Source organism: Acanthopagrus latus, chromosome 10 (genome assembly GCF_904848185.1).
Source record: "Acanthopagrus latus isolate v.2019 chromosome 10, fAcaLat1.1, whole genome shotgun sequence".
NCBI classification, from domain to species: Eukaryota; Metazoa; Chordata; class Actinopteri; order Spariformes; family Sparidae; genus Acanthopagrus; species Acanthopagrus latus.
The window spans coordinates 285483-304322 of NC_051048.1; the positions used below are offsets into that span (position 1 = coordinate 285483).

Consider the following 18840-nt stretch of genomic DNA (forward strand, 5'->3'; position numbering starts at 1 on the left):
TGCAGCTGTGTGTGTGTGTGTGTGTGTGTGGTTCTGGTCTGGTTCCTGAGGTACTGAAGCAGCTGTGTGTGTGTGTGTGTGTGTGTGTGTGTGTGTGTGTGTGGTTCTGTTCTGGTTCCTGAGGTACTGAAGCAGCTGTGTGTGTGTGTGTGTGTGTGTGTGTGTGTGTGTGTGTGTCTCAGCTGGTGTCAGTGAGCGTCCTGAGTGAGAGCAGTCTGCCTGGTAACAGCTGATGATGAGGTCATGTGACCCTGTGCTGAGTTTTTAGAGCCGCTCTCAGTCAGACTGTGTCAGTGTTTGTGAAGTGAACACAGGAACATGGATTCATCCTTCCTCAGCTTCTCCCTCCTCTTCATCAGCCTCTGCACAGCAGGTACAGCACCACACACACTCATCAATACTCTGATCAATAGTCTCTGATCAATACACTCTGATCTATACACTCATCAATACTCTGATCAATACACTCATCAATACTCTGATCACTAGTCTCTGATCAGTACACTCATCAATACACTGATCAATAGTCTCTGATCAGTACACTCTGATCTATACACTCATCAATACTCTGATCAATAGTCTCTGATCTGTACACTCACCAGTACACTTATCAATACTCTGATCAATACTCTCTGATCTATACACTCATCAATACTCTGATCAATAGTCTCTGATCAATACACTCCTCAATACTCTGATAAAAAGTCTCTGATCAATACACTCATCAATACACTCATCAATACTCTGATCAATAGTCTCTGATCAATACACTGATCAGTCTGTATTTAGTGACATGAGGCTTCAGTTTCACAGTTTTGACTCCAGACTGATTCTGTTTGTTCTTCAGATGGATTCATGCACATGAGAGTGATCCATTGTCTGTTTAACTCCACTGATCTGAACGACATCGAGTTCACCGACTCGTACGTCTTCAACAAGTTGGAGTACATCAGGTTCAGCAGCAGCGTTGGAGAGTATGTTGGATACACTGAACTTGGAGTGAAGAACGCAGAGAACTGGAACAAAGACAAGTCACTCCTGGCTCAGATGAGAGCTCAGAAGGAGGGAGTCTGTAAACAACATGTTGATTCTTACTCCAGTGGTGTTCTGACTCAGTCAGGTGAGTTTGTGTGTCCAACACACGACATCATCAACTTATTGATTAACTTACTGATCCATAAACGTGACTGAACACTGATTAACTTATTGATTCATGAACACACTGACTGAACACTGGACACTGATCATACTTATTGATAAACTTATTGATCCATGATCGCACTGACTGCTGTCAGCTTCTTCACCTCTGATACATTTAAACTTTGTGTAGCAACATCATGTTGAGTGTCTCTGCCTGCTGGTCAAACATGGTACTGCAGCTTTATTGATCATCAGGTGATGTTGTTGTGGTTACATCCCATCAGGTTTCATCTGCACACATTATATCCTGTAAATCATAATTTATTATGAATAATAATTAAAAAATATGATGATGAAAATGATTAAGATAAAAATGATGAAAATGATGATGATGATGGTGATGATGTCACTGTGTTACAGTTAAGCCCTCCGTCGTTTTGACCTCGTCGACGCCGTCCTCTGGGAAACATCAGTCCATGTTGGTCTGCAGCGTCTTCGACTTCTACCCCAAACTGATCAAAGTGAGCTGGACCAGAGACGGACAGGAAGTCACCTCTGATGTCACTTCCACTGATGAGCTGGCAGACGGTGATTGGTACTACCAGATCCACTCTCACCTGGAGTACACGCCCAGGTGAGTCCACCTCCAGGTTCAGGTCAACCTCCAGGGAAAGTCAGGTTCAAGTCAGGTCCAGTCAGGTCCAGTCGGGTCCAGTCCGAGTGTGTACTGATGTACTGATGTGTTGTTTGTGTTGAAGGTCTGGAGAGAAGATCTCCTGTGTGGTGGAGCACATCAGCCTGAAGGAACCTCTGGTGACGGACTGGGGTAAATACCTGTCTGTCTCTCACCTGTCTGTCTCTCACCTGTCTGTCTCTCACCTGTCTGTCTCACCTGTCTGTCTCTCACCTGTCTGTCTCTCACCTGTCTGTCTCTCAGACCCGTCCATGCCTGAGTCTGAGAGAAACAAGATCGCCATCGGAGCGTCTGGACTGATCCTGGGTCTGATCTTATCTCTGGCTGGATTCATCTACTACAAGACCAAGGCCCGAGGTCAGACCAGAACCCACCTCAGACCAGTTCACACCTCAGACCAGTTCACACCTCAGACCAGAACCCACATCAGACCAGTTCACATCTCAGACCAGTTCACACATCTTAGACCAGTTCACACATCTCAGACCAGTTCACACATCTTAGACCAGTTCACACATCTCAGACCAGAACCCACCTCAGACCAGTTCACACCTCAGACCAGTTTGTACCAGTTTTAATGTCACGGTGTATTTGAGGTTGATCGTATTGTCTCTTCTTTCTTGAATTCAGGAAGGATTCTGGTCCCCAGTAACTGATCCTGGTCCAGGTGTTGATCGTGGTCCTGGTCCTGGTCCAGGTCCAGGTCTTGATCCTGATCCTGATCCAGGTCCTGATCCTGACCCTGATCCTGGTCCCGGTCCTGATCCTGGTCCTGAAGCAGCTTCATGTGCTGTCAGTGCTGCCCCCTGCTGGAGCAGCTGAACACCTGCTTCTCTGATGATGTGTCCTCTGATCCTGATCCGGTCTGCACCTGATCCAGGACTGTCCTGTCTCTGTCCTCGTCCCTGTTGGTCTGTGAGGACCGTGACGGTCCTGGACCAGGTCTAGTCTGGACCGTGCTTCCTGTCCCGGCCTGTGGCTCACTAGCTGTGCTGTCTCAGTCAGATATAACCTGCTGGAATCATTTGGGGCTGGTTGATGGTGATTGTTGGTTTCTGTGTTTCTGCTGAAGTTTTCTGATCAATAAACAAAGAAAGTCTGAGACTCTGTGGATTTATTGATCACATGATCACAGACAGGAAGTGTCACGTGTCTCCACATGAAACTGTGATACAAACATTGTTCACAGCAGCGTCTCCTCACAGATTAACTCACGTCTAGAAACCTTCTGGTCTCAGACTGAACTCTGGTCCAAAGAGCTGGTTCCAGTCGGAGCAGCAGGACCATCATACAACATGATGATGTCCGGTCCGGTCCAACAGTCAGAGACACAACATGATGATGTCCGGTCCGGTCCAACAGTCAGAGACACAACATGATGATGTCCGGTCCAGTCCAACAGTCTGTCAGAGACACAACATGATGATGTCCGGTCCGGTCCAACAGTCTGTCAGAGACACAACATGATGATGTCCGGTCCGGTCCAACAGTCAGAGACACAACATGCTGATGTCCGGTCCTGTCCAACAGTCTGTCAGAGACACAACATGATGATGTCCGGTCCGGTCCAACAGTCTGTCAGAGACACAACATGATGATGTCCGGTCCGGTCCAACAGTCAGAGACACGACATGCTGCTCTCTGGTTCTGTGCAGTTCCAGTTCCAGTGTTAAATCAGTGTTTTTATGAATGGAGTCTGGTGGGTGTGTAGAGCGGCGCAGCAGCAGCTGTATGTGTGGAGGAGCCAGAAGATTAAATGTCCTCAGCAGAGACGTCATGAAGGACAGAATGAAAAGTGAAGCATTAAACACTGAGAGACAAAATGTTTAGATGAAGACGACGTCAGAAACACTTTAATGATCACATTGATCCTGACGGGCGTCTGCAGAGGACGTCCTGCAGCAGGACGTTCTGCAGCAGAGGACGAGAGGACGTCCTGCAGCAGAGGACGTCCTGCAGCAGAGGACGTCCTGCAGCAGAGGACGTCCTGCAGCAGAGGACGTCCTGCAGCAGGAGTCAGTTCACATTCAGAACCTGAGGATTGTTTTCATGAAACAACATGAATTAAATCCTCAGTGAAGATAAAACACACTGCTGGTCCTCAGTCAGAACAAAGTGTGGACAGTCTGACGTCTTCTTCACTGTAGCTCAGTGTGTCTGTATGTGTGAGAGCTGAAAGACTCAACCATCAGTCCTCAGGGACAAACAGACACAAAGATGGTGATGCAGGATGAGACAGCTGTGTATTTAACATATTCATCCAGATGTTACAGATGTCACAGTTCAGACTGACAGTGTTCATGTTGACTCAGTGTGATGCTGCCCTCTGGTGGAGTTAAACTGTAAACCTCTGCAGGCCGTAACAGAAGAACAAGCTTATATAAACTCTAGATACTCTTCTACCTGCAGTCGGTCCACGATGTTTCAACATGCTGGACGTCTTTAAAGCTTCTTGTTTTCAGGTTCTTTACAGACAGAATCATAAAAAGTCCTCAGTTTAAGATAAAACAAAGTTTCATTTGAAATAAACTGAAATCTGACTTTTATCTATTTATCCAACAAACACAGAAACTTTATCACATCATTAATCTCCTTATTATTAGATCAGACACTCAAACATCAGACCAGAGCTTCAGTTATAGTGACCAGAACCTCACGGGACATTTGAGTCCATCAGTATAAAAACTGGACCTGATCTCTGCAGAACATAAATCAGACACATCGGGTCAGAACTTCATGACAGGGTCAGAATCTGTGGAAGAGCTTAATCAGAACTTCTTTAACTTTACTGCTGATGTCAGGAAACATCTCATGTGGTGACAGGAAGTAAAAACACTCCTGATGTGAACATCAACCTTCCACCAAGACACAGCGCAGGAATCCCACCTGAGAAAGGTTTCTACAGGAGCGACCTGTAGTTACAGACAGAATACTCGCAGGTAACTTGAAGTGTTCTGGGTGCAAAGAGCAGCAGAGTTCTGATCCTCTTTGTTGGGTCAGTTCTTCACAGGTAGCTTTAATTAAAGACACCTGAATCATTCAGAAGCTCATAACTAAACACAACACAGTCAAACCAGCCTTTAAGAAACAGGGACTGATTTCTGTCTGCAGCCTGTTGATTGTTCCATAAGATCCAGGCAGGATGGAATCTGTTCACATGACGGATCCAAGTGGAACCATAATTTTAACATGAATACTTTATTTACACTATAATAACTGCAGGAGTGGATGGGCTCAGTGTTTCTGTGTGACTGGATTTGGAACATCAACATTTGACATCTTAATATAATTCTATGCAAACACCCAGTCCTGCACATGCACCTGTACCTGCACTGTTGGTTTGGTGGTTCCTGCTTCTCTTCCTCCTCCTGCTGCTCCTGCTGCTCCTCCTTGTCCTCTTCCTCCTCCAAACATGCAAAAAAAGAGAGAAGCCAGAGAAAGAGATGAGTGGAGCAGAAAAATTAATGGCAAAAAAGAAAAGAAGGTTAAAACAGGATGCAGCCACGGGTCGGGTTGTAATTTCAGGCCCGTTGAGAACTCTGCTTTGTGTTTTGGATGTGTTCAGGGCTCACAGAACGAGGCTGTCCACCGGTCGGATCGGATCGAACGATATTTTTGCATTTTGTGCAACTTGTGAGATCAGTTTAATGTGTTAATTCATCGATCTGATCAATGACGTCACTGTCGTGTTGAAACTGCAGATGCTCCTGTTGCTCAGACTGCAGACGGCTCGTGTTTTATCTGCCTCATTTACTCTGAAGAAGTTCCACAGCACCGACATGTGTTCGCTAACTTAGAGATGATGTTGCTAACTAATGATTCAAGATTCAGAAAACTTTATTGTCCGTCACATAGTGACAGGACTCAAAACATAAACGCCACAGAGACATAAAGACAGAAATCCTGATGATGTTAAACCTACACAGAACATTAAAGGTGTTACACCATACCTGCGAAAATCCTTAATCTGCTTGATCAATTAAAAATAAAATCCATACTGACCAGACAAACAAAGAAAGATATTATTTGAATATACAAGTTATACTTCCTGTTTTCCTGTTCTGTTCCTACATTAATATATTATAGCCATTTTTACCAGCTCGAGAAAAATATATTAAAGTGAGTTATTTATTTACTGTGTGTGTGTTTGTGTGTGTGTGGCGCTTTTGTTGACTTTTATATTGTATTAGTGAATTCTTTGCAAAAGTGCCATAAAAGTTGATGCAGAGGGACAGGATAATGCCAGTTATAGGAGTGAGGAGGAGGAAGAGACAGATGAGGAGGGACAGGAGGAGGAGGAGAAGCAGGAACCACCAAACCAACAGTGCAGGTACAGGTGCATGTGCAGGACTGGGTGTTTGCATAGAATTATATTAAGATGTCAAATGTTGATGTTCCAAATCCAGTCACACAGAAACAATGAGCCCATCCACTCCTGCAGTTATTATAGTGCAAATAAAGTATTGATGTTAAACTTATGGTTCCACTTGGATCCGTCATGTGATCAGATTAACGGCCTCTCTAAACCAGCTCCCAGTCCGCCCTGCCAGTCACTGAGGAGGAGCGACGTTCATGTGTAAGAAACACATATGTGATGGCAGACTTCATCATCACAAGGACGAGTTGGAAATGACTTCACATCCCCTCAAGTGGGAATTTTGGTGGTGAGATTGTCGATACAACAAACAAATATCACAACATCTCATCTCTGCAGAAGCTCGAGGAAAAGTCAACACGGAGAAGATGTGACTGTGTTTTCATGCTGAACTAACAGGGAGGCAGAACATCCTGGGGAGTGAGCACACTGACAGGTGTGTGATCACCTGTATCCTCCATGTCTGGTGGAGCACCTGTCCTCATGTTGTCTGAGGACAGGTAGGGCTGTTGGACGGTACCACGTTGTGTCTGCAGCAGGTTTCCTGTTGGCTTCAGCAGAACAGAATCCTGCAGATCTGAAGGATGGATCAAATCCTTCTTCACAGGGTTCATTTATCACATCAGCAGCAGCATCCAGAACTTCTTCTACGGTTCTGTGGGTCACCGGGCCTGCAGGCGCCTTCAGAGCTTCATCAGATCACTTTTATCTTCCTTGGTCGGGGTTGTAAACCTGAGATGGTTCAGAAAGTCTCTTTGGAGAACTTCAAGTGGAGCCATGCAGTCAGTAGATCCCCGAGAGAGGACCAGAGGGCCGTTAGCTTAGCATGCTAACTTTTTGTTGTACAGCAGGAAGTGCGTGTGTGTGTGTGTGTGTGTGTGTGTGTGTGTGTGTGTGTGTGTCTTTATTTACTGTCTGTGGTTCTGGAAGGCAGATAAACAGTTTCACATTCAGCTCAACCCTATTTAGAACAGACCGGGAACAACACACACACACACACACACACACACACACACACACACACACACACAGTGGATGTTTGTGGTGTGACAGCGACCACACAGCTTCAGTTTGGACAGCTAACAGGAGCTGCTAACAGGAGCTGCTAACAGGAGCTGCTAACAGGAGCTAACAGGAGTTAACAGGAGGTTTGCACCTGAATGTATCAGCTGCATTTATTTATTTATTAAGTCTGGTTCCTGCCCCTGCAAATGACTGAAGCTAACACCAAGAGGACTCATGCTAACAGACAGAGGCTAAAGCTAACAGGTCTGACTTCATCCCTGCTTAAAAAACAGCACACACCAACACCAGAACACAATATATGCTGGTGAAATGTCACTAGCAAGACCAGCATACATTGTGTTTTAGTGCTGGTCTGTGCTGTTTTTTTACAGCAGGGATGGTATCATGCTAACACACTGAGCCTAAAGCTAACAGGCCCCAGAACATGGTATCATGCTAACAGACTGAGCCTAAAGCTAACAGGCCTCAGAACTTGGTATGATGCTAACGGACAGAGGCTAAAGCTAACAGGTCTGAGGTCATGATATCATGCTAAAAGACTGAGACTTAAGCTAACAGGTCTCAGAACATGGTATCGTGCTAACGGACAGAGGCTAAAGCTAACAGGTCTCAGATCATGGTATCATGCTAAGAGACAGAGGCTAAAGCTAACAGGTCTGCGGTCATGGTATCATGCTAACAGACTGAGACTAAAGCTAACAGGTCTGCGGTCATGTATCATGCTAACACACTGAGGCTAAAGCTAACAGGTCTCAGATAGTGGTATCATGCTAACAGACATAGGCTAAAGCTAACAGGTCTCAGAACATGGTATCATGCTAACACACTGAGCTTAAAACTAACTGGTATCAGATAGTGATATCATGCTAACAGACACAGGCTAAAGCTAACAGATGTCAGATCATGGTATCATGCTAACAGACTGAGACAAAAGCTAACTAGTCCCAGATAGTGGTATCATGCTAACATACAGAGGCTAAAGCTAACAGGTCTCGGGTCATGGTATCATGCTAACATACAGAGGCTAACAGACCTCAGGTCATGGTATCATGCTAACGGACAGAGGCTAAAGCTGACTGGTCTGAGGTCATGGTAACACACTGAGGCTAAAGCTAACAGGTCTCAGGTCATGGTATCATGCTAACATACAGAGGCTAAAGCTAACAGGTCTCAGAACATGATATCATGCTAACACACTGAGCCTAAAGCTAACTGGTCTCACATAGTGGTATCATGCTAACAGACATAGACTAAAGCTAACAGATCTCAGATCATGGTATCATGCTAACAGACTGAGACTAAAGCTAACAGGTCTCAGGTCATGGTATCATGCTAACGGACTGAGGCTAAAGCTAACATGTCTGAGGTCATGGTAACACACTGGGACTAAAGCTAACAGGTCTGAGGTCATGGTATCATACTAACAGACATAGGCTAAGGCTAACAGGTCTCAGGTCATGGTATCATGCTAACAGACTGAGGCTAAAGCTAACATGTCTGAGGTCATGGTAACACACTGGGACTAAAGCTAACAGGTCTGAGGTCATGATATCATACTAACACACTGAGGCTAAAGCTAACAGGTCTCAGGTCATGGTATCATGCTAACAGACTGAGACTAAAGCTAACAGTTCTCAGGTAATGGTATCATGCTAATATACTGAGACTAAAGCTAACAGGTCTCAGGTCATGGTATCATGCTAACAGACTGAGACTAAAGCTAAAAGGTCTCAGGTCATGGTATCATGCTAAGAGACAGAGGCTAAAGCGAACAGGTCTCAGATCATGGTCTCATGCTAACGGACAAAGGCGAAAACTAACTGGTCTCAGATAGTGGTATCATGCTAACAGACAGAGGCTTAAGCTAACAGGTCTCAGGTCATGGTATCATGCTAGGAGACAGAGGCTAAAGCTAACAGGTCTCAGATCATGGTCTCATGCTAACGGATAAAGGCGAAAACTAACTGGTCTCAGATAGTGGTATCATGCTAACAGACAGAAGCTTAAGCTAACAGGTCTCAGGTCATGGTATTATGCTAACATACAGAGGCTAAAGTTAACAGGTCATGGTATCATGCTAACGGACAGAGGTTAAAGCTATTAGGTCTGAGGTCATGATATCATGCTAACACACTGAGCCTAAAGCTAACAGGTCTCAGAACATGGTATCATGCTAACGGACAGAGGCTAAAGCTGACCGGTCTGAGGTCATGGTATCATGCTAACAGACTGAGACTAAAGCTAACAGGTCTCAGGTCGTGGTATCATGCTAAGAGACAGAGGCTAAAGCTAACAGGTCTCAGATCATGGTCTCATGCTAACGGACAGAGGCTAAAGCTAACAGGTCTGAGGTCATGGTAACATACTGAGGCCAAAGCTAACAGGTCTCAGGTCATGGTATCATGCTAACACACTACAGCTAAAGCTAACAGGTCTGAGGTCATGGTATCATGCTAACAGAGAAAGGCTAAAGCTAATAGGTCTGTGGTCATGGTATCATTGTAACACACTGAGGCCAAAGCTAACAGGTCTGGGGTCTTGGTATCATGCTAACGGACTGAGGATAAAGCTAACACATCTGAGGTCATGGTAACACACTGGGACTAAAGCTAACAGGTCTGAGATCATGATATCATGCTAACACACTGAGGCTAAAGCTTACAGGTGTCAGGTCATGGTATCATGCTAAGAGACAGAGGCTAAAGCTAACAGGTCTCAGATCATGGCATCAAGCTAATGGACAGAGGCGAAAGCTAACAGGTCTCAGATAGTGGTATCATGCTAACAGACAGAGGCTAAAGCTAACACGTCCGAGGTCATGGTATCATGCTAACGGACAAAGGCTAAAGCTAATAGGTCTGAGGTCATGGTAACATACTGAGGCCAAAGCTAACAGGTCTCAGGTCATGGTATCATGCTAACACACTACAGCTAAAGCTAACAGGTCTGAGGTCATGGTATCATGCTAACAGAGAAAGGCTAAAGCTAATAGGTCTGTGGTCATGGTATCATTGTAACACACTGAGGCCAAAGCTAACAGGTCTGGGGTCTTGGTATCATGCTAACGGACTGAGGATAAAGCTAACACATCTGAGGTCATGGTAACACACTGGGACTAAAGCTAACAGGTCTGAGATCATGATATCATGCTAACACACTGAGGCTAAAGCTTACAGGTGTCAGGTCATGGTATCATGCTAAGAGACAGAGGCTAAAGCTAACAGGTCTCAGATCATGGCATCAAGCTAATGGACAGAGGCGAAAGCTAACAGGTCTCAGATAGTGGTATCATGCTAACAGACAGAGGCTAAAGCTAACACGTCCGAGGTCATGGTATCATGCTAACGGACAAAGGCTAAAGCTAATAGGTCTGCGGTCATGGTATCATGCCAACAGACAAAGGCTAAAGCTAATAGGTCTGTGGACATGGTATCATGCTAACACACTGAGGCCAAAGCTAACAGGTCTGAGATCATGGTATGAGTTAATACTTTGTAATACAATATGTTGTTGTAGCATGTCTTTACAGCTAATGTTTGTCTTTCCTCTGTATCCCTATACATTAGTGCAACTGGGCCTCGCGCTGTATTTCTCCACTCGCAGATCACCTGTTTGGATCAGAGTTTCAGTGGATTCATACGGAGGTTCTACGGTTAGTGCCAAAAGAAAGGCCAGCCTGATGGCGATATAAAGTGGTGTGAATTTTCATTTTACAACATACACTTGAACTGTTATTGATTTTTTAAGGTGAGCCTTGTTTTAGGTGGTTTATTTATCTTTTTATCTGGACTCTGTGCTGATCAGTGATTACGGTAGGAAACAGACCGACTATAGATATGTAATTTATATGAGCTACTTCAAAAAACATGAACTATTCCTTTCACATACACAGTAAATGCACATCCTGTATGCACCAGGTGATGAAGAAGAGGACAAGGAGCTGGTTGAGGTCAATGTGGTGAATTTCCAACACACAGCAGTGTAAACTGAACTTGTGACTGTGGCATTCCAGTTGCTTACTGTGCAAGATTGATGGTATTTAAGTTACTGCTTTAAAAGTGTGCCGTGTCCATTAATTAGATCATGTGTTGTCATTACTGGGTGAGATGAACATGACACTACTTTGATCCATGATTCTCAAACTGTAGTCTGTTTATGAATCACTGTTTTAGATTTAGAGAACAAAAGTCTTTCATTTTGTTCCCCATAATACATGTAATAAATACTCATTACTTTGGTTATTTGTGTTCATGTATTTCTCACTGAAATAATGAAGCTGTGGGTGATGAATTCAGACTCTTTGTGTACACGTCCCACCATCACAATAAACCTCCCTTCAGTTCAGCCGGCACGTTGTCTTAAAATATGAAACACAGCCACTGTCTCTTCTGTTGTTCTGTAGCTGGGACAGAATATAGACACTGATGTTGATTTATACAACCAACAACAGAGTAATTTGCACATCTAGCTCTGAGTAAAACTCAGCTGTCTCACTGCTGGACACACTGAACTTCACCTCAGGGATGAACGCCTCCTCTCAGATATCTGCTGTCACCGCTCAGAGGAGGCGGGACTATGATAATGACTCCTTTAGTTACGTAACGACAGGAGCAGATTCTGAACAGCCTGTAGGAGCTCCGTGTTACCAGTGGGGCTGCAGAGACCATGCAGGAATCACTTGTGTTCATCATTCTAGGAGTTGGCAGGCTCAGGGAGGACCAGCTAATATACCGTAAATTTCCAAATTATAGCCGGGTTTCAATTAACCGCCGGGTCCCCTTTTACCGCCGGGTGCTGGTGTATATTTTGGTAAATAAACGCCTGTTCCAAATAAATGTCGGGTCTAATTTACTTATTTTTTCTAAAAATCAAGGAAGAAGACGTGATGGGATGTTTTTCTTCTCTACTTTTTCATTTATTGTGCTTACTTTCTGTCAGTCAATATCACAGTGATGATAACCATGGCTCCAGTGTAGCAAAAAAAAAAAAAAGTATGACATGCAGGGTTCTCCCCGGAAATGTTTAGTGTAGCGGCGCACCGTCATCGGGGGGTCTCTACTATCGGACTGGGGGGTAGAGATGGTAGATCGGACGGGGCGGCCACAGTTAGTTGCTATCGTCGGACTGACGGACGCTCGCTCGTCACCCTCACACGCTACAAAGCAGCTAATACTGAAAATGAGTAGAGCGGCACTGCGCCACTGTTCCATTGTCTGGGGAGAACCCTGACATGAAATTATATGCAGAGTGAAACTCAGGAGAAGCAGCCGCTAGACGTTTCTCTGCTGACCCCAAGAGAGTGAGAGATTGGTGAAAAAATCAAAGTGAGCTTCAGCGTCTGTCTGAGGAGGACAGCAACAGGGCCAGGCTGCCTGCTGGAGGGAGGAAGAAGTCTAGAGAGGAGCTGGAGATAAACATGCAGGGTTGGGTTATCAACAAACGGGCACACCACGAGAGAGTGTCCCGTAAAATGATCAGGGCGATGGAGAAACAAATGTGCGCCACCATGAGTGACAGCAGAGATGAGGAGTTTGCCGTAAGTGATGAATCGTTTCCTCTGCTGCAACAACTTCACTTGCAGAACTAACGTTTACAAGTTTAACCACATTTTAATGTTATAGAATATTTCTAATAGTATAGTAGTATTATTGACGAGTGGAGGACATGTTAACATGTTAGAGTTCAGAGGGAACATGTTGTCTTCTCTGCCTGTTAGTAAAGAGACCTGATTCTGAGCAACTGTCAACCTCACAACACACGTCAGAGAGGACAACATCTATAAACTCATGTTCAACTCACTGACCATAACAACTCTATAATAATTACTCTATAATTATAACTTCATAATAATTACTTCATAATATTAACTACATAATTATAACATTATATTAATAAGTTAGTCCTGCTCACCATGTGACTGCTGTTTATTCATAACTTCACTTCATTAATAATTTTCTTATCACTGACTTGTTTCTTCACTTTCACTGTTTGAAGTCATGTGTGTGTGTGTGTGTGTGTCAGTGCTGGTTGTGTAATGTGTTTACTGTCAGCAGGGTGTGTTGTTGTTGTGTTGTTGGTTCACCACAGCTGCTTCAGTCTCAGCTGCAGTTTGTGACGTTCATGTGAAACAACTGAGATTCTCTCTGCAGACGCAGGACGACAACAAACACTGACTCACTTGGAACACACAAAACAGACACACACACATAAATCAGGTTGTTTTGGTTGATGGGCGGCGGTCAGTGGGAGGGGGCGGGGCTGGTGGTGAAGGGGCGGGGCCACAGGAAGACATGATGACGGGTCACTTCCTGCTGAGAGACAATAAAATAGACAAATCACAGCAAGACTCATTCAGAACCTGCAGGAGCCCCGGACCTGGACCGACCCAGACCATCAGGACCAGTTCAGTCCATCAGGACCAGTTCAGACCATCAGGACCAGTTCAGTCCATCAGGTCCAGTTCAGACCATCAGGACCAGTTCAGTCCATCAGGTCCAGTTCAGACCATCAGGACCAGATCTTTCCAGGATGTGGATTTTACTGATACTGTTCTGTCTGCTGGATCAGAACCAGGCTACACCTGTAAGAATCCTGTTCATTGATCTGCTGATTGGTTTATTGGTTCAGCATGTAATCATTGATGTCTGTGTGTGTGCGTGTGTGTGTGTGTGTGTGTGTGTGTGTGTGTGTGTGTGTGTTATACAGGTAACATGGGAACAACTCAGCAGCCTTCAGCCCTTTCTGCAACAAGTGGGCCAGACATCTGTGAGACACACACACACACACACACACACACACAAGCCATGTTGTCAGTGATGGTATTGAGGTATCTGGACGGCAACACATTCTGGCCTTTAATTCAACTCAGTTTAAATTTAACCTGTTCCTCCTTGTGTGACTTAGGGAATGCAGACAATACGGGGCTCACAGCTCCAAGAGACCTTGGAGTCAGCATTTAGCTGTGTGGGTCAAAGGTTAGCAGGAGACAAGGCCACTATAGGAACTGAATTGGAGCCTGACTGCTGTGTCAGATGGAGGATGATATCTAAACACATACATCTCCAGAAAAGGATAGAGGGCTCATCTAGGTAATTTTGGAGCCCGAAGGAGGGACAGTAACAGACTTGGTCATTTATGGGAGATGAACCTTCAACCCACCACAGTGACCAATTTGGAGTAAGTAGGTACTGCTCAAAGGACTTTAAGAAGGGTCCCACGAGAGAGACGAGAGGGGGGGCACTTGGTAGAATTCCTAAGAGTAGGAGTTCTGATAGGGCAAGAAGGGTAGAAACGTTTGGCATTATTCTGCCCTAGATTGGAGAACATCAGATGTGGGGCCACACTCTGCTCGGACGCTAGGCTCAAGTCTGTTTTAATAAGGGTTAGGTATAGGGTTCCACCCAGCCTTGCCTCCGCAGAATCTTTTATCAACCTACTACACGCCGATATCTTTGAGGAAGACAGCCCAGAATACAGTATCACAATGTGTGTGCGTGTGTGTGTGTCTGTGTGTGTGTGCAGCCCTCCCCTCCTCCTGACGCCGGTGGACAGAGGACCTCCTCCTCCTCCTCTTCATCATCAGCCTCCTCGGAGTCGAGCCAGAGTTCAGAGGTCAGAGGTCACCTGAGTGACATCATCACTCAGCTTCCTACTGATTACCACTAAATGTACTGGTTCTGTTGGAGCCTTTCAGGACCGGACGTCTGTTGACCTTTAATCTGCTCAAATATGAAGAAAGTCTGGTTCTGACTTCAGTGGCGTGCAGAACCGTTCCGGTGTCCGGCTGTGCAGAACCGTTCCGGTGTCCGGCTGTGCAGGCTGGGACCGGCACCACTTACTCTTTAGTTCTGGTCAGGTGTGAACAGGTCCAGTGGGTCAGCTGAGAGCTCCACTCACCTTAAATCTGAGGCTGCTGATTGGTCAGAACATGCGAGACAGAGATATGATGATGTCACTGCACCATGTGACCAGTGAGCTGCTCTGATTGGCTGATTTTTTACAGGGTCCTCAACTGCTGAGAGAGCGAGAGAGGCTGGAGACCACGGTAACACACACACACACACACACACATAGTCATGTTGTGTGATGTCACAATGTGTCTGTGATGTCATAATGTGTCTGTGATGTCATAATGTGTGTGTGATGTCATATCCTGCAGGCTGTGGAGCAGACAGACTCATCTCAGGAGGTGAGTTTAAATAAAGTTTATTCAATTTAATGTTACGAGTTTAAAGTTTCAGTGTCCGTCACCGTGTGTGTGTGTGTGTCTGTGTGTGTGTGTATGTGTGTGTGTGTGCAGGGCCCGGAGCTCCGCCCCTCTCTCAGCAGGTCCAGTCTGCGGCTCCATGAACTGGTTCTGCTGGGAGAGAGAGTGGGCGAGCGAGACAGAGAGAGAGAAACAGGTGATGACAGTGTGGCGAGCAGAGAGCGCCGCGGCCAGGTGAGTGCACACGTGACATCACGTGACATCACGTGACATCACGTGACATCACGTGACATCACTGCTGACCTCTCACCTGGCTGCACAGTAATCAGATTACCATAATATTTATGTCCTAAGCCATTAATTGATTTAAGAGAGACAAGCTGCATCATGGGAAAAATAAGACTACAGATTTGGATTTCAAAATAAAAGTGGCGGGCTGTCAAACACTGGCAGTCACACTGACTCCGCCCATTTGGCCCCATCAGGCTGCTATAGTTAAAGTATTATATTATATTCATGTAATATCATATTATCAGACATTATTAGTTATTGATCACGTTCAGTCTTTGAGTGTATTAGTCAGGACTTATTGTCCAGATAATGTCAGAGGTTCTAAACATCATCCTGCTCACTACACGGCTACTTGCCAACACAGAAACAGCTTCACACAGTGTGTGTTTGTAGCCGTTCATAGTGTTTACAGCAGAGAAATATAATTCTGCAAACCGCCGACAAAGACGTTGAACAGAACATTGTTTAGAACTCAGCTGAAGTCCTCTAACCATCTTTTAAATCTGACTTGGCTCATACTGTGCTGCTCTGTTTGTCTTCAGTTTGTGTCGATCCTCTTTTATTTTATCAACATCTGTCATCCAGAACTTTGTGTTGTTTTGCTTCTTTCCTCTCTTTTTCTTTTCTTGACAGTTGATGACAACTCAGCCTTCTGCTGAGTCAAAAGCACCGTATTATTCAAAAATGTGAAAGTTAATGTGAAACTCATCCATACTAGTGGCCTAGAAGTAGTTTTATCCCGAAGTGAAGTAGACTACAGATCAGCTGACGTTGCTAAGTGACCGAAGGCGCTGAGGTGTGTGACCGGACTACTTGTGGCAGGGCCGACTTGACCTGATGTTAAAGCCCCGGGGGTGAGAGGTTTCATAGACCCTCCATACCCTCGATTTATAGACTCATTTTAAAAAAGCGTAATATTTAGGTAATCTACATCACAAAGTGCATTAGTTTCTTTCAAGATATACAACAGTGAGTTTTCCCTCTTTGAGCCAGAAAACACCATAATATTATAATATAATATAACATATCACTGAGCCCACTTCAGCAGAAACACAATACACTTTATTTAACAACCACACAGCAACTTATGGTGATAATAAAACCAAAATCTGTTTAAGTATGATTTCAAATGATATTATGAAAAACATCACCAACCATATCCTGTCTGCACAAACACTGATAATAACTAATAACAGCATAAGTGAAGAACAGCATCAGATCAAAGCAGGAGCCTCAGCAGGTCCTGACAACCAATCACACGCACCTGCACAGACACACACACACACTCAGCCCATGGACAGCAGCATGGCCTAATGCCAAAAAAACTGAGCAACATTTATAGAAGGTTGGCAGTATGAGTCGTAGTAGCAGTATAATCTAGACAAATATCTAGGCAGATGTGCATTTCCCTTAAAATAATGCACAACCACAACAATTTAAAACCTGCACAAGATATAAATACATCACTTTCTTACCTTGTTAGAAGAGCTTTCGTCTGGTCTTGTCGACAGGTTAGCATCTTTACTTTGACAGGACTCACATTTTCATCCAATAACTGCGCACCTTTGCATCACTATTGTTTCCCCAGCGGCCCGGGTCACTGTTATATGGGTCATTTGACTCGTCTCCCCCTGGCTGCTTAGGATGATCTTCAGTCATTCTTTTTCTCTTTCTTAATAAGTTTTTCTTTTCTTGGCTCCACTCTCATACGTCCTCCCCGACATTTTCCACTTAATGTCACTCAGTCATAGAGGGACACACCCCAAAACTAACTGCAGACATTCTAGGTGAGCCCAGGGGCCACAGGCTATGGATCAATCAGCAGACACATAATGTGCGATTAGCGTGATTGACAGAAAACCTGACAAGTTACAAAACAATATGATCTTTTCAGCTCATTGTGAACCTGAACCTGGGAGGCTCCTGGGCTTCAGCCCAGGTAAGCCCGAGCATTAAAGCGGCAAAAAGGCCACTTTCCTTGATGACTGTTTATTAAATCGTGCTGAGGTAACTTTCAGAACAGATGAGCAGGTCATGTTACACCATGTTGTTTGGCCCCGCCCCCTCTCTTAGCCCGTGTTGCTGACCTTTCACCACCTCATGGCTCAACCTCGAGGAGTCGCTGTCACTGCAGGTGGAGCTGCCGCAAACCACCGCGGAGCCACAGTGGATGGGGGCGTGGCTGAATCTATGGTGGGCGTGGCAGAGGAGGGTGAAGAGGCGGACCCAGCGTCTCCTCAGCTGGTGGACGACAGCACAGAGCGGGCAGACAGACTGACCCGGGACTCACCAGGCCACGCCCACCACCTCGATAAGGCGGGGTTTGAGCTGGGGCTGTGAGGCCCCGCCCCCTGCAGACAGCTATCTATCAGTAATCAATCACTAGTGAAGTTCTCGTCTGTGTGTGGAGTTTGATTTTTACTCAGTCACAGCGCCACAGTGTGGACAGTCATTAACTCGACAGGCTACACTCTTTGTAATGAATTATTGATCTTCACTGAACTAATCACATGAACTACTCATGTGGGAACAGAGGGGCATGCTGGGTAACGAGTGGCTGTTTGTCGATGACAACGTGTTGAAACATCAGGTGATGTCGAGTGCTTCTGATGTTCGGACACAAACAATCATCTTAACGATTATCTTAACGATTATCTTACGTTAATCTTCTATCTTCTGAGTGTTTAATGTTTAAAAACCCCTGAACACCACTGACATGTTTTAAATCATCTGTGTAAATGTTTATAATCACTCTGTTAAACTGATCAGAGAGTGAATTATAATTTCCTGTGATTTAGAAACAATCGATCTGTAACATGATGTCACTGTTTATATTCAGGTCTCACATCAGTGTGTCGACTGTAACTAACTTTGCTCTGTAATCGTCAACAGGCTTCATTAAAGACTTTTATTTTATAAAGTCTCTGCTGCTGAGACAAAGTGTTGGCATGCAGCCCGTCTGAGGTGAGAGGAGAGCTTGATCACAGGTTTGATCAATAACCCGTGCAGGTTATTGATCTTATTGAACCTGCAGATCAATAACCTGCAGATCAATAATGAAGGATCAATAATAAAGGATCAATAACCTGCAGATCAATAATAAAGGAT

General features: G+C 44.9%; 2 protein-coding genes across 2 annotated transcripts; both read left to right on the forward strand.

Annotated features, from left to right (window-relative positions):
• The first annotated feature begins 216 nt into the window (after nucleotides 1–216).
• On the forward strand, nucleotides 217–2938 carry LOC119027806 (H-2 class II histocompatibility antigen, A-K beta chain-like). Its single transcript, XM_037113271.1, has 6 exons — nucleotides 217–373; nucleotides 848–1120; nucleotides 1561–1774; nucleotides 1899–1966; nucleotides 2078–2191; nucleotides 2465–2938. Exons 1-6 carry the CDS (start codon nucleotides 319–321, stop codon nucleotides 2488–2490), a joined length of 750 nt encoding a protein of 249 aa, XP_036969166.1. The 5' UTR covers nucleotides 217–318; the 3' UTR covers nucleotides 2491–2938.
• A 10626-nt stretch (nucleotides 2939–13564) lies between these two features.
• Nucleotides 13565–18768, forward strand: LOC119027808. The gene is made up of 7 exons (XM_037113273.1): nucleotides 13565–13817; nucleotides 13941–14000; nucleotides 14757–14846; nucleotides 15238–15279; nucleotides 15394–15423; nucleotides 15535–15675; nucleotides 17806–18768. Exons 1-7 carry the CDS (start codon nucleotides 13764–13766, stop codon nucleotides 18070–18072), a joined length of 684 nt encoding a protein of 227 aa, XP_036969168.1. The 5' UTR covers nucleotides 13565–13763; the 3' UTR covers nucleotides 18073–18768.
• Nucleotides 18769–18840: the final 72 nt, after the last annotated feature.